This window comes from Bidens hawaiensis, unplaced genomic scaffold (genome assembly GCF_021521415.1).
Source record: "Bidens hawaiensis isolate Kalapana, Puna unplaced genomic scaffold, B.hawaiensis_p1.1 tig00013983_1, whole genome shotgun sequence".
NCBI classification, from domain to species: Eukaryota; Viridiplantae; Streptophyta; class Magnoliopsida; order Asterales; family Asteraceae; genus Bidens; species Bidens hawaiensis.
The window spans coordinates 54096-69669 of record NW_027492197.1 but is presented as its reverse complement, the minus strand read 5'-3'; the positions used below and the strand labels follow the sequence as shown (position 1 = coordinate 69669).

The following is a 15574-nucleotide window of genomic DNA, read 5'->3' as shown; positions in this document are numbered from 1 at the left end:
ATCATATTGAGCCATGTCTGCTTCATCTAAGCATGACTGACAGTTGCATACGTCATATGGGAAATGTTCTGTTCTAACAGGCTGCATCATATACATGGTTGAGAAGACATTTCATTTGTCTTCTTTCTTGAACTTGACTTCAACCAGACCATGGTGTCAGGTGAAATCTGGGGCAGTCGTTGTCTGAACTGGAGCCTGATGGATCTATTCATAATTAGTTATCCATTTTTCTAGAAGAAGCTTGAGAAGCTCTTCTCTGGATAGCTGCTTAGGAACATATGTGCAGGTTGGGACGGCGTTAGAATCGATGTCGATGAATAGCGCGTCACCTGAATTATCATGCCTGGGAGCCATGATGTCCAAAGAATGATTTTGGACCCTATACACCATCTGGTAATGGAAGGTTGCTTGAAAGGTGTTAACCTGTTGGGCACCTCCAATATAGATCTAGGCCTTTAAGGCTGTTAACAGTGATGGATCATTGAGCGGCATGTTGAAGTTTGGGTAGAAGGTGACAAACACAGTGCCGGCGTTCAACGTGGTCTGAATGGTACCAATACAGGCGTATTGGTATTCTACAAACCTGGAATCGACCAAGGCGATCCGAGTGAACGTTGGTAGACCTTTTCTACCGTGGAAGGTCAGGGCTAACCTGATCGCACCGAATTGGATGTGGGTGAAGCCTTGTGCTTGGCAGATCCTTGGAAGATCTGAAGGGAGGGATAAGGTGACTAGGTGTTCGGAGGTCGTGGCTGGAAGCTGTTGAGAATCAAACTTGGAAGTTTGAACATACTCCTTGACACCTGGGTTGGGATTTGGACTAATTATTTTTTTGACTCTTTTTGTAAGAGAATTTTGGGGTTTAGAAAAGACATTATAGGGATTAACTAAGGGCATACTAGTAATAAGGATTTTAGAATCATCAGACAGATATGAAAATTCATATAGCTGATCAATTCTAGACGCTAACGACTGACGACCGGACATAGAACGGGATAGACTGGACATGGAACGGGACGGACTAGACTCGTGGTTCATATCTGAGTTTTAAAGTGATCTAACACCTTCTGGGTTTTCCAAATTCATACCAACTAGAGACTTACAGCGACTCTTCTCTTCTTTAACGTCGTCTTACCACTCACGAACAAATTGTCTACCGACTCAGGGGAAGTGTTTACACGTCGTATCAGACTGTTCGAGTCCTAACAAGATCAGTTGTTCTGATGTGAGAGATCCGATCAAATTCGGCAGTCACAAAGCATACTTAAAAGATCCGAGAAGGCGGAACAGGAGCCTGGTTATGGCTCTGATACCATAAATGGGGGGAGTGTATGGCTGATCTTCTGAACGACCAGTGAGAACCTCAAGACACAAGGCGAGCCTCGGCTTGAAAATCTTCTGAACCTCAAGTAACTAGGCCTTCTAGACTTGAGAGGACCCTCAAACAACCCACCGGAAAATAAAAGAAGAAAAGACTCAAAAGGGGTTTTAGAGAGAGAAAGTAGAGAGAGACTAGAGAGAAATATATAAGAAGAAGTTTTTATTTCTTTACAAGGATAGTTTCCACCTAAAAAACAACTTGACTTCTAGCATGTTGGTTGTGTGGGAATGTTCTAATGTCTAATGTGTTTTGCCACCCAAGTTCAAATCTTTGCAATGCGATATGGTTTTTATTGTTTATTAGTGTCTTTTTTTTTTTGGCTAAATTCAATTTGGTGTGTTGTGTATAGCTTTTTTTATTTTTATGTTTTAGTTATGGTAACGTAATGAACATGACGGAAACCGACCAAATTTGTTTAGACTCGCCGTCTCGCACCCAAATTTTACAAAGACCGAGTTTTACCGACCGACGTTACGCCCATAATGCACGTAACGGAAATCAACTGAATTCGCGTCGACTTACAAATTCAACGCCCGGGATTGACAACACTCGAGTTTTACCACCGTCCGAGTTTGCCTGACGCAACGCGCCGGTAAACACTAGTTCCAAATATATTATAAGTTTTCGTTATGGTAGTATAATTTTCTACACATTTTTTTCTGCGCCTTATGCCAAGGTGATCGTGCGACTCCTTTGCTTCTTAGCAACCATTGTGTTTTTAACTATCTAGTTAGGGACAGCATATAGAGGTGGTAACATAAACTGTCGTGTGGATGATGCTAGCTCATTTAGACCCATTCTAAATTAAGCTTCATATGTTAAGCTTAGGCTTAAGCTCATTCATTGTATGAGGTTTAATAAGCCACACAATCGTAAGTCTTCACATCACTTAACCTTGATCCAAACATATCACAACCTTAATCCTAACTACCCGGTCTTACTAGCCATTTCATTTGTAGTTTTTATATTTTGTAAGTTCGTAACAATTTTCGCCCAAGTGCTCCGAGACGTGAAAGTCTTGAAAAACGAGAGAGCAGATATACCGTACTTGGTATTAACATGTGCAAGGCATTTGGTATTAAAAGAATGAAACTTGAACTTCTATAGCTTTAAACGAGCCAGCTCAAGCTCTCTTAAGTTAAAAGCTCGGGCTTAGCTAGGCTCCTAGCTATACCGTACACCTCGACATTCCTCTAAAAGAACATACATAAAATAGAATCCTTCAAGCAGATGGAATTCAAGCCAATAGATCATCAAATTTAAACCAACTGAAAAAATCAAACATCCTGATCTCAAGAGGCCATATGCCAACTCCAAATAAAGAAAAAAAAGAAAATAAAAAACCGAAAACCATAACCGATCTCATCTACTCACAAGGTACTTTAACTTAGATACCAAAACCTAAATTAAAAGGGGGTATTTGATTACAACTAGACCAGAAAATCTCAGTTTCTCCACACAAGATACTTTAACTTAGATACCAAGATTGATGACGTACGAGTCGAGGATCCTCCTAAACATGAACCCAAGATGTAACCCTTCTTTAGGATCCAACAATTCCCAAACAAACTTATTCTAACAAGCACAAACTCCATCACGCGGTTCACGTTATCGATGGCTGTTGAAAAAGCAACATAACATAAAAGAATAAGTTGGAAATTTAATTAGACCCGCTACAAAAAAAAACAAGGAAAAACGAGTTCAGAAAATGACCGAGTTTACCTTTTTAAGAGGGCCCTTAGAAGTGCCTGGTTTTTGCAAATTATCTAGTGGTTTCAAGATCTCAAACGAACACATTAACGATTCATCAACACTCAACAATGCACCCGCGTTATCAAACTCTCCACCATAGTTTGGAGCTGAAAATATTGTAACAAGTCTTCTTTGGGCAAAAAATTCATAGCCATCTTCTACTACCTGCAATTATAAACAGCATACTTCATTTTTGTTTCCTTATAAAAATGATTACATATTTACATGATAATATCAAATAACCAAAATCTTGTTCCGGAAAATAACCAAAATCAATAGGCTTGTAAACAAACGGAGCGTTTCGGCGGAAAGTTCGTTTATATAATTAAAAAAAAGTCATATTATTTACTATCCAAACAATTACAATAAAGTGGCAGGTAAACGGATGAAAGCTGCACCGCAACCCCCTTTTGAATAGCAAAACCGATCCTACTAAAAACAAAGCTTGAATAAACAAACGAGCATGAACAAAAAATTTGCATCGTTAAGGTTCATTCACTTAATTTCAACTGTATTTGTTCATTTATTTTTAATCGTTAATATATTCATTTAAAGTTTTTAAGCTTGATGCAATTTAGTCTTGTTCTATTAACTTTTTAGACCCAAGGACATTGTTGTTAACATTTATCTTTAATTGGTTTTAGCTCAGTTATGCTTGTTCGTTTACATTCATCAACAGTTCATTTATATTATTAATGAATGAGCCGTCAACCATAAACGAACGCGTTCATTTTCTTAATAAACGAACATGAACTAGAAATCCCTGCACGTTTAACTGTTCAGGATTTTTCGTTTAACTTTAACAAACAAACGATCGGACACGAACAATTAGACAAACAAAGTTTCCTTGTTCGTTAAGAAAATAAACGTCTTCATGTCATTCGTTAATAGTATAAAAAATGTACAGTTAAAAGTAAAGAAACATAAACAAATGAATATACTTGAACATAGATGAACAAATATAAATAAGCAAACACAAATTAAAAGTAAATGTGACTACTGATCTGTCGAGCCTAAAATTAATAAAACTAGACTGCATACTAATAAATGATATTTTAATTTAATGAAACAGACTAAATTGTAATGGGCGCAACAATTTAAACGAAAACAAATATGAACAAACGTAAACTAAAGAACATAACGAGCATAAACTAGCAAACAAATTAAAATGAATGTAAACCAACAAACATAAATGAACGTTCAAGAACATGATATGTGTTCATACTCGTTTGTTTATTAAATAAATGAACACACGTTAAATAAGAATATTTACCTGATGACCTCTGCAAATAAGATCCAAACCATTCTTCCTAAGAAACTCATCAACTATATCAGCTCCAAACGTACAGGAAACACCCCGATCACTATCCGCCCACCCCTCGGTCGACTGAGTAGGATCAGACCACAAAAGATCACACAAAAGGCCGTTATCGGGGATTTCAGTAGGCCTTTCAATTTCCTGAATTTGACTCAAATTTTGGAGCTCGGGGGAAAGCCCACCGTGCATGCAAAGAATCTTGTCATCAACCAATGCAGCAATAGGCAAACAGTTAAAGCATTCGGTAAAAATCTTCCAAAGGCGGACGTTGAATCGCCTTTTACATTCATCGTAGAATCCATAAACGCGGTTGATTTTGGGGTCTTCATGGTTTCCTCTTAAGAGGAAGATCTTATCAGGATATCTTATCTTGTAAGCGAGTAATAAACATATTGTTTCTAAGCTGTGTTTGCCTCGATCAACATAATCACCAAGAAAGAGGTAGTTTGCAGAGGGAGGATAGCCGCCATATTCAAAGAGTCTTAATAGATCTTGATATTGTCCGTGTATATCACCTATTCCATCACAGATTAAGGTGATTGAAAATTCGAAAAAGGAAAGAACAGTACGTACCACAAATCCTAATAGGAGCATGGATATGAAGGAGATTGGGCTGCGAAAGGAAGATTTGTCTGGCGTTGATGCAAAGCTTACGAATCTCTGACTCCGACAGCTGCACCTGCTTCCCGCCTTCTCCTTCCAACAGCCTCCGGATGATATCCTCCAACACCTTCTTCTCCATCACCATATATAATATTATTTCTAGTTATTATTCCTTCCTTCTTTCTATCTCTGATCAACAATTAAATTAAATTAACATACATACATACGACGGAATTAAGATATAGAAAAATAATAATAATGGAAATGCAGATGAGATTCCGTACGTCAAGAATGCTTCATTCATTGATTATTCCGTAGACGTGGACTCGATAGATAAACAACGTATCACCTGGCCTGATGGCTTGTCACATAATAATAATAATAATAATAATAATAATAATAAATAAATTATTAAAATCAAATTATGGAAATCATTGACCATTACGCGTCTGGACGTCGGCTTGTTAAAAAAAATGAAACTAACTTCTTTGTTCTTTTACAAGTTTCACTTAACTCATCCAAAAACACCTGTTGTCATTGTGAAAGATCTTTTAAGTCAGGTTTAGAATTTAAAAATATTAGATTTCAAGTCTAACTTATCACCCTTAATATCATTGGAATAGAACGTGAGCTACTCTTATTAAAAGACTTGATAATTAAATTGTTACTATTTAAAATAGTTAAGTATAAGGTTGTTGGTACATAGAGTTGTGAGAACGAATATGTTTGAATGATAATATCCTCATTTGTTTATACAAATCTTTTGAGGCAGGTCCACATGTAAAAACAACTAAATTTATTGTGTGTGAATTGGTGGCAACTAATTTATATTCTTACTTAATTCAACCTCTTTCACGAATTCTCTTTTGTGAACGGCCAGCTGACTGTGCAACATCTTCCATCTCCGGAAGATCCTGAGTCCGCCGAATAACTGGCAGGGGTGAAGGAGATGGTGAGTCATAGGTTAAAGTTCTCACTTGCAGTTGATTGCTCTTCACCCTTCGTTCATACTCCTCTTTCAACCTCTGTTGCTCCTGCTAGTACCACTCATCGGGAGTAAGTGTAGCCTTCCCAGATCTGGGTAGGTAACGAACTCGTGTTTCGTCCCCTTCGAATCTGGGGAATTCTCAGGTTCTGTCTTCCAGAACCGGAGTTCGAGTGGTCCGGCGAGGTTCAACATCTTCAAGCCTTAGGAACTCTCCGGCTCTGTCTTCCAGAACCGGAGTTCGATTACTCCGACGAGGTCATCTTCGAACCTGGGGAACTCTCCGACTTTGTCTTCCAGAACCGGAGTTCGATTGTTCCGGCTAGGTTCCACCAACATTCGTCCTCCTTCAAGGACTGGGTCTTCAAGGGTTTCCACCCATCAGCTTTTGGCCGGAGTGACTGTCGACAACTGTTGGTTCTGACTCATCTTTCAGATCACAAAAAACTTCCAAAACCTTTCAAAAAACCTTAAATTCTAGCAGAAACCGGATGGCGCCAATGAAGAAGCACAGAATCGAACTGGATAGTCCGAATCTATGATTTCCCCAAGTGTGAGTCTACTTATTGCTGATGAGGTCAGATTCCTGCAAACTGCCTGCAAAACCGAACACCATAAGTCTCGTCACGGGAATGACATGATGGGGGGTCTTGTCACACCCCAACCTAAGGCGGAAATGTCGGGGCATGATCCGATTACTCACAGCTTGAAGATACTATCATTAATAAAATTGTGACAATATTTATTAAGTTAATTATTTCCAAATACAGTTCACAAATATTCCAAATACATATGAATAATTTAAACAGATAAACCAAACAAGTCTTAGATAATAATTGTCTTCATTAAATCCTAAGGTCTTCCTAAGTGTCTATACTTCAAACTTTAATTCAATAGCAACCTATATATGCGTAGAAAACAGAGTTTGTCAACAACACATGTTAAGTAAGTTTATCATCAGTTTTTGAATAACTATGTCTGAGAATACTATTATCTCATAACAAGTTCAAATATTTTTATAAAAAATATGAAAAGGAAAAACAAAAAAGTAAAAGATAACTACATAAATTGATTATATGATTATAAAAAACTTTAAAATTAAAACTATTTTAAAAAGCTCAAGTTTTATTCGAGCTATTCGAAAAGTCAAAAAAGGACTAATGAGCATATGCTTTAACAGCAAAGTACACATATGATATTTAGCCTTTTACAGTTTTTGAGTAGTGTTATATATCATTTTATCTCTTTTAAATCATCAAAATCAAGCCTTTTTGTTTTTTACATATTCTTTCTGCCCATCTTTTTTCTGCCTTTTTCTTCACTGTACTATCGAGTTTCAAGCCTATTTTTGGCCGATTAAGTAGGGATGAACAAATTCGGTACTGGTACCGATTGGTACCGGTACCGAACACTTTGGTACCATCGGTACCAAAGTTTTGAGTTTCGGGATTGGTATGGTACCGGTACCAGTACTTCCTGATCTTTTACCTTCAATAACGATACCGTTCCGGTACCCTACCGGTGGTATCGGTACCAAATCAAATTTTTCGATACCGGTACGGTACCGAGCTCATCCCTACGATTAAGTACGCTGGAATCTGACCAAAAATACGCTTGCTTGGTGTAGGATTATTGAGGAGGGGTAGCACTATATTTTTTCAGGGGTAACATAATACAAAAAACGACAAAAAATAAGAAATTTACACTTGCGGCCAAAAGTTGAGGGGTAGCATGTGCTACCCCTGCCCTCAAGACAGGTCCGCCTTTAGAACCAACCTAAATGGAAACAGAACTTGCGTCTCCACCTGAAAGGGCAAACTTCTTACCTCGAACTAGCCTTTTGTAAATTGCTAAGCAGTTAATGCGGGAGAACATTGGATATCGGTCAAGGACCGATATCTGAGATATCAGTTATCGCAGTGAGATATTGGTGGGATATTTGTAATTTTAATATCATGCAAAATTCATATATATAGCAATTTAATGCTAATAATTCAGTATGCTCTCCTACCATTAACAAACTAGCCTTTTGCAAATTGCAAAACACTAACAATCGTAGCAAGTAATGTGACATTTGAGCCAAAACAAAGTACACCTCAGTACGCATTTATCGATTAAGCAAATAAACGCCTTTTGCGTAACAAACGAACGATTAACCGAACGGGTCGGGTTATGACCTAGATATCTCGGGGGACCATCTATAAGTGATATACGATCTATATAAACTAAAACATTAGAAATATGGCCTTAGTTTGATAGCAAACAAGTTAAACGAAAACATGCTCGTTTAACTACTCGCTATAGATTTAAACGCGAAAGATAGTTACAAACCAAGCATTGTATCATCCGTTAAGCCGAAAAAGACTTACCAAACACTTATTTGAAATGTTTTAAGCGATCCGTGAAAATATTTTTGATTTTTACAAACATATAGTATGTTTTTATAATTTTACACAAAACTAGCCGAAAAACACTCGTTTTCGTGCTGTTTAACGCACCCGATAAGTTTTTCGCGCCAAAAACCGAACCCAAACTAAATTTGGACTGGGCTTTTCGTATTTGGGCTTGAGAAATCAGAAACTTGGGCCAAAATGGGCCCATGGACTTCCGGCCGCAGCCGCCACCCCACCCCCCCTTTTTTTTTCCTTTCACATATAAACTAGATTTGAGATATTTTTACACATATTTTCAAACACAACTTCTGGAACTCTTCTTCTACAGCCAAAACCAGCAAGAAAACTAGGTAAAAACCTTATGATTAATCGATTTTTGATTCGTTTAAACTCGTTTAACAACATATAAACATGTCTTGATTGTTAAAAATCATAGTTAACCATGTAAAACTCTCAAAAATCATTCAAAAACATACTTTGATGTTAAACCTAGTTTCAAATCAGAATCATGATCTTCTTTGGCCATAAACACGGATTAAAGGGTTGAAACGGCGTTTTTACGGTTCAAAAGTTCGTTTTTGTGTACTAGCCGAAACCCTAAGTTAAAGGGCTGTTCTATTGATGAAACCTGCTTGGATTGTGATATAGGACTTGTATCTAGCTTGCATAGAAGCACAGGAACCTGAAAACTTGGTTAGAAAGTCAGAAACGAGCCAAACCCGCTAAGGTAATGCCGAAACACTTGCTTACGGGCTGTTTAGGTTAAGGTTGTGATGTGCATATTGTTAGGCCTTGAAATTTTGCAAGAACATCAGAGACCATGTCAATGAGTCCCTGTTTAAATTTGATAATTTTTCTACCATCCGAGAATATTTGGCAAATTTATTACCGAATTGGGACGTTTATTTGGGAAAAATAGCCAAAATACTTCAAAAATTATGAACTTTTTTTTCTGGGAACTCAGATTTGATGTATTTTGATCACATATGAATTTTGGGATCATTTAGAGAAGTCTAAAGGTGTTTTGTGTATATGCGTTCGTGTGAATTTTTATAACTGAATTTTGGTCGAAAATAATATCGCACGAGCTTTTTACATTCTGGAATTGATATAGATTGATTTGGGACATGATTGGAGTATTCAGGAATTTTTGTGGAATTTTTGGAAATTGTTTGGGGTAAACAGACAATTTTCAGACGAAATATAGCTGATAAAATGAATTTTTATAAATTAATAAATCAGTAAATAATTCAAGAAATATTTTTATAAAAATCTACATATTTTAATTGATAAGTGGTTAAATTTTCATAAATTAATGATTAACGGTTAATTAATTATGCTAATTTGAATATTAAACAAATTCAGTTTTTATAAAACCAGCAAGTTCGCGATTAACGAATCTGCGGGAATATCAAAACACCAAGAGTGATCAAAAATCATATTTTTGGACTAATTAAGTGAAAACGAACTTTTCTATGAGAAACCTGGACAATCGGGGTGGATTGTGCACGTTTCTTCTCAAATCAAACTGAATAAACCGAAACGGGCCCCGTGGCTAATCCGGGACCCCAGTATGTGATCCTTCTTTATAACTTAATCATTTTATTAACCAATACATTTACCCAAGCTTGTTTTCCCATAACTATTTTCTGAACGCGTAAACGAACAACTTGGCCCAGCTAGGAAAACGGGAATCTGAGCCAAGTTCAGTTCAAAATATTAGACATTGAACAATATCACAACCCAAGCTTATTGCCACTTTCTAGGCGTTCCAGCTACACCCAGATTAGTTATACAACCCAGTTTAGTATTGAGATTATAATAATATTAAAATATTAATATTATTATAATATTGATTATAGGAACTACTGATAGCAGACCGAACAAACCACGAGCTGATACAGTACTGATTATCTACTAAACCGTGAATTTCATGACCCCACTCTTTAAACAGTTTTACGAACTTTTGGGGTGAAAAGCATGTTTGATTACATATACATACCTGAAACATGTATTGATGTGAATTATCTAAGTGCTAACACACGAAAGTCCCCACTAACATAGTGATTAACTTCGAGCCGGTGGCTTGTGAATAGTACTATTGGTTTGACAAATCCAAACGGAGACGACATGTATTGCTGAGACTTTACCCCGTTTGCACATGACCATAATTATACAACATGCTATGTAGTGTTAGACATAGCTACTTGGGGCATGTTGTGGCCGGAAAGGGGCCACAGTGGTTGATTGAGCATGGGAAATGGATGCACGCAGCACATACAGTCAAGGCTTCACTGTAGCTTAGCATAATTACATCATTTACATACATACATACTTATTTCATGATTACAAGTGTTGACTTGTGAATACTCATTACTGTTTTCTTGAAACTCGTGAAACTCACCAACTCTAGTAGTTGATCCGTTTTAAACTGCTTTTCAGGTGTACCTAAATCGGAATGATTTGGTGATCTGTTACTTGCCCAATGTGTGTGGTTGATGCTATGTGAATAGAGGCAAGGGTGTTAGTAGTAAGATCGTATAGTTAACGAACTAGTTTTGTTTGTATCACATAGACTGTAAAACAATGATAGAACAAAGAAATGTAATATATTGTAAATTAGTTTGTAATGTTTCTTTATAAACAATGTGTTGATGCCAGAGGTGTCTGTTACATTTCCGTTTTACGCTTCCGCATTGTGCTAGTCGGGGTGTGACAAGTAAGAATTGATTAAGACTTAAAACAATAACATTGAATACTAAAAGTTGATAATTAAAACTTAAAACATTGATATCGGGAATATCGGTGATACATCGGTCAAATATTAGTCTAGCATCGGTCAATATCGTTGATATTATCGGTACCGATATTTTAAACCGGTATTTTGACTTATATATCGTCAAGGAACCGATAACCGATATATCACTGATATACGGTAATATATCGACAATATCAGGTGCAATAGGTAAATTGTAATAGTTGTTTTTAGCAAACTGAAAAAATAAATTAATAGTTTCCTATTATTATGATTTTGGAGTTAAAAAATGCTCCGACCCAAGTCCAACCGACCCGACTCGTATCCAAAAATAATATTTGAATCCAGACACCCGGAGAAGCTTCTTCGATTGGAGATCAAGACTAGACTGACCTTCATCAGGGCGACCAATTAGCCTGGCAACTACGCGCTGCTCTTAAACCCTACAAACAAACAAATCGCTTCGATTATAATGTTCAAAAAGTGAGTGATTCTTCTTTCAATTTCTTCATACTCTATCGTCTATTCATGATTTCGTTCCCTTGTATTGAGATTCAGCTCAAAGATGCTATCGTATTGCGTTTGCTTAGATTGAATCTACAATCAAATTATTAATTAATACTGTATAAACTAATTATCTTTTGCAGTGTTCTAGGTTTACAAATTGGATTTTAATATGATGTTGCATTTTGTGAGCTTTAGGTTTACCTCGGAAGATGTATCAGGCCAAAATCAAGTCAAAGCTTCCGTCCAACGAAAAATCCGACAAAGTATTGCTGATGAGGTTCTATGAGCACTATTTTTTTTAAGTTTTTTTTTTCCTGATAAGTTTATTGATATTTGTCGTATGTGTGCTATGCAGTATCCATGTTTAGAACTAGTTTTGGATGATTTGCTTCCAAAGAAATCGCCTCTCATTGTTGCTAAATGGTTTGCTCCATTTTACTGTGTTTATTTGGTTTCCCATATCTCTAACATTCTTTGTTTGTGCTTTTCTTTCTTTTAATGTTGTTTAGTCAAAATCATCTGAATCTGGTTGTGGTGAACAATGTGCCTCTGTTTTTCAACATACGTGACGGCCCATATATGCCCACTCTACGACTTCTTCATCAGTGTGAGTGTATAATAATTTAGCAAACTATCTTTACTTTCAGTTATTCAAGTACATGAAAAGGGTTTCGTATTTATAACGGTTCATGTTGATTGGGACACAATATTGAGTTTACACTATGTTTTTAAAACATCTAGCCTTATTTCATCACTTTCATTTTTCTTAATGAATCACATCATAACTAATATTTTATGTTTGTTTGTATGCATACAGATCCAACCATCATGAAGAAATTTCAAGTGGACAGGGGTGCGATAAAGTTTGTCCTAGCCGGCGCTAATATCATGTGTCCTGGTCTTACATCTAAAGGTGGGGTCTTAGATGAGGACGTGGGTGCAGAAAGACCGGTGGTAAGTGAAGGGCTATAACAGCAGTTGTTTATTATACTTAAATTTCAGTTTACGTTCACATTAATCTTTTAAACTTACTAGCTATAAGATAAAACCATTGGCTTCCTTGCTTTTGTTAACCAATACATAATTGGTTGTTTTGCCACTGTGTCAGGCTATAATGGCTGAAGGGAAGCAACATGCTCTGGCTATTGGCTTTACAAAAATGTCAGCAAAAGATATGTAAGTAGATGATTCTCTCTCATCAAAGTGATCAAACGCCATCTCAATTATCCTTTTGGGTGAAAGTCATATATAATTATTTGCCTCGAATGTTCTGTCATTGTTCTTTTGGTCCTTTGGATGGAAGTAGCATCATATGATTGGGAAACTTCGGACTGGCTGAGAAATGTGGTGTGATTCCACACGGTTAATGAAACATTTGAAATAGGGTTTGAGCACTACTGCTTGCATAGAGTTGGTTTATTAGCTCATTGTTTGGCAAACATAGGTGTGTAATCCGAACCAAATGAACACGAATGGCTCATTTTTTGCTTAACTTTAACTGAACAACCGATCAAGCATGATCAATTCAACGAAAGGGGTTTTCTTGTTTGTGCTCGTTTATTCAGAAAATGAACATGCTCGTGATTGTTCATGTTTGTTTGTTAACTGTATAAACAAACAGTTAGCGAACTTAAACGAACGAACATACTTGAACATAGATGAACAAACATAATTTATCTAAAATTAATTAAAAGTAAATGTAAAGAACAATGTGTTGGGCTAAAAGGTTATTAAAAGTAGACTAAATTGTAGTGTGTCTAAAAATATAAATAAATTAATGGACATAAATGACAGCAAACGAAAGAACATAAACGGATTTAAAAGAATGAATGTAAACGATCAATCACAAACGCAAATGAACGAGCGAGACATGCGCTTATGTTCGTTTGTTTAACTAATTGAACAAAAAGTTTTCTTCATGTTCATTCGTTTATTAAATAAATGAGCATAAATGAACTCCCCTCCGAACAGTTTTACGAACGGTTTACTGAAAGTTCAGTTCTTTTACAGGACTAGGTATTATTAGGTAATCTAACTTAAAGGAACAAGTTGCTCCTGTTATTAGCAATCTGTGACATTTATAAATTACTGGTATGGTATATCATGTAAAAGTAGCATATAACTGAAGTTAACAAATAATTAGAATAACTAAATTGAAATGAAGAGTTTTAGTTTGTGATTGAGTATTGGTATATTCTGTAAAAGGTATGACAAGACTTCAAAGATGAAAGACGCTAATCAGAAAGTCAATTAACAAGTGTTAGCCTGATCTATTCTTTTCATATTTTGTTACTACTGCAGAAAGGCAATTAACAAGGGTATTGGTGTGGATAATATGCATTACCTTAATGATGGTCTCTGGAAGGTAACATTATGACATGCTCTTTTTATATGTGCATTTACACTTTCGAGAAACTATGAATCAAACAGTTTTGGTCAAGCCGCGTTCTGGTTGATTTGGAGAAAGTTTTGCTCAAAACTGTTTTTTTTTTTTTTGTAATACTTAGTTTGCCAAAAATGATTAGAAAATTATATTATTTCAGTAGAAATGTAATTTTTTGAATAAACTGGCATTGGAGGTTTTATGCTTAAAAACAAAGTTTAGGGTGGCCCTTGAAAATTTCGCCTGTACTTTTTAGCCAGTTTTTTTTAATTTTATTTATGCGGTTGAGCTTTATTTTTTTTTTTTTGAGCTTTTGGAAAACATAACCAAATCGAGTCACTTTATTTAAACATAATAATATTATAGATGGAATACATAAGTTGCCACTTACTAGTTTTATTATATAATTTGTACATATACTTTTTCTTTAGGAATGAATATGATTTGAAGTAGAGGCCAATCCAACATGCAAAATAAAAAAAATGGGTTAGCCTGAAAGGAAATTTGCCAAATGTATTTATATTATGGTTAAATATAATGATTTTCATAATCATATCAGACATGCTAACAATTCAAATAAAATTAATATTCTTGTAAAAAGAGTGTTTCATGTCAGACTCCGACTTGTTTTGACACATACTTCAATAACCTAAGAGAATGTTTAACTAACTCGACAAGCTTTAGCAATTTTGGTTCATTTGTAGTTTTCGGGGCTTTGGTAACCTCGGGTATGTTTTGGGTTTGTTTGCAGATGGAGCGTCTAGATTGAGGTTGCATGATCCTTCCTGTTTTTCTAGGTTCTGTTACGCCTTCCATGTAAGTTTTTAGCCAACATGAACCAAATTTGGCGAGACTTGTTGGTCGTATACAATATGTATTTTGGAATCCGTGATTGTTTGATCTTTTTGTGTTTTCCCCTGGTTTATGTGACATTTTGTGTCTAAGCCCTTATAACCCTTTGGTCTTGGATTACTATTCCCTTGACGGTTATGGTTATTTGATTATTTCCATTATTTTGTGCTTAAAAGTTTATTAATTTGCGCCCAAAATGGAGTCGATAACCTTCAATGAGCGAAACATCTGTAAGCGTCTGATTTCATCTACCAAGTTCTCATTTTAAAAATCCAATGGTCACTGGTTTGCCTTAGCCCCTTGAATCTTATCTTATTGGGGCGGTTTTATGGACTTTCAGTGATAAGTTCTATTGTTGTTAAACTAGGGTTTTGGTTTCGCCTAAAAGACTTGCGGAACAGGAACTAGTTTTAAAAAAGGAAATTGTATAGAAAAATAATGAACTTAAGGTTGGTATACTACATTTAGAACTTTTAAACTTGGATGCTGATGTAAACCAAACTAGTTTTAAGAAGGCAGATTGTAAGGAAATGTAACGAAGTTAAGGTTTTTTAAGGTTACATTGTGAAGCAAACCGTCTAATACGTTATCGCTTTACTTAAAATGATGTGAAACTGGGTTTTTGTTGACATGCCGTTACGTCTT

The 15574-nt window shown here is 36.0% G+C and overlaps 2 protein-coding genes across 2 annotated transcripts; one reads left to right on the top strand and one right to left on the bottom strand.

Annotated features, from left to right (window-relative positions):
* Positions 1–3065: 3065 nt before the first annotated feature.
* LOC143545581 (serine/threonine-protein phosphatase PP1 isozyme 9-like) lies at positions 3066–5205 on the bottom strand. The gene is made up of 3 exons (XM_077037445.1): positions 5025–5205; positions 4407–4966; positions 3066–3298 (listed from the first exon to the last, which is right to left on the bottom strand). The coding sequence occupies exons 1-3, from the start codon at positions 5197–5199 to the stop codon at positions 3083–3085; spliced, it is 951 nt and encodes a 316-aa protein (XP_076893560.1). The 5' UTR covers positions 5200–5205; the 3' UTR covers positions 3066–3082.
* A 6375-nt stretch (positions 5206–11580) lies between these two features.
* On the top strand, positions 11581–15074 carry LOC143545580 (uncharacterized). Its single transcript, XM_077037444.1, has 8 exons — positions 11581–11670; positions 11890–11971; positions 12050–12117; positions 12204–12301; positions 12512–12648; positions 12803–12870; positions 13996–14059; positions 14829–15074. Exons 1-8 carry the CDS (start codon positions 11660–11662, stop codon positions 14844–14846), a joined length of 546 nt encoding a protein of 181 aa, XP_076893559.1. The 5' UTR covers positions 11581–11659; the 3' UTR covers positions 14847–15074.
* Positions 15075–15574: the final 500 nt, after the last annotated feature.

What these genes read in the sequence shown, in the direction of transcription:
- LOC143545581 (XM_077037445.1), bottom strand. Translation starts at nt 5,199, where the DNA reads ATGGTGATGGAGAAGAAGGTGTTGGAGGATATCATCCGGAGGCTGTTG. An exon ending in TGCTCCTATTAGGATTTGTG is followed by an intron (nt 4,967 to 5,024) that starts GTACGTACTGTT and finishes GTGATGGAATAG; the next exon opens with GTGATATACACGGACAATAT. An exon ending in TTATTTGCAGAGGTCATCAG is followed by an intron (nt 3,299 to 4,406) that starts GTAAATATTCTT and finishes TTATAATTGCAG; the next exon opens with GTAGTAGAAGATGGCTATGA.
- LOC143545580 (XM_077037444.1), top strand. An exon ending in TGGGTGCAGAAAGACCGGTG is followed by an intron (nt 12,649 to 12,802) that starts GTAAGTGAAGGG and finishes CCACTGTGTCAG; the next exon opens with GCTATAATGGCTGAAGGGAA. An exon ending in AAAATGTCAGCAAAAGATAT is followed by an intron (nt 12,871 to 13,995) that starts GTAAGTAGATGA and finishes TTACTACTGCAG; the next exon opens with AAAGGCAATTAACAAGGGTA.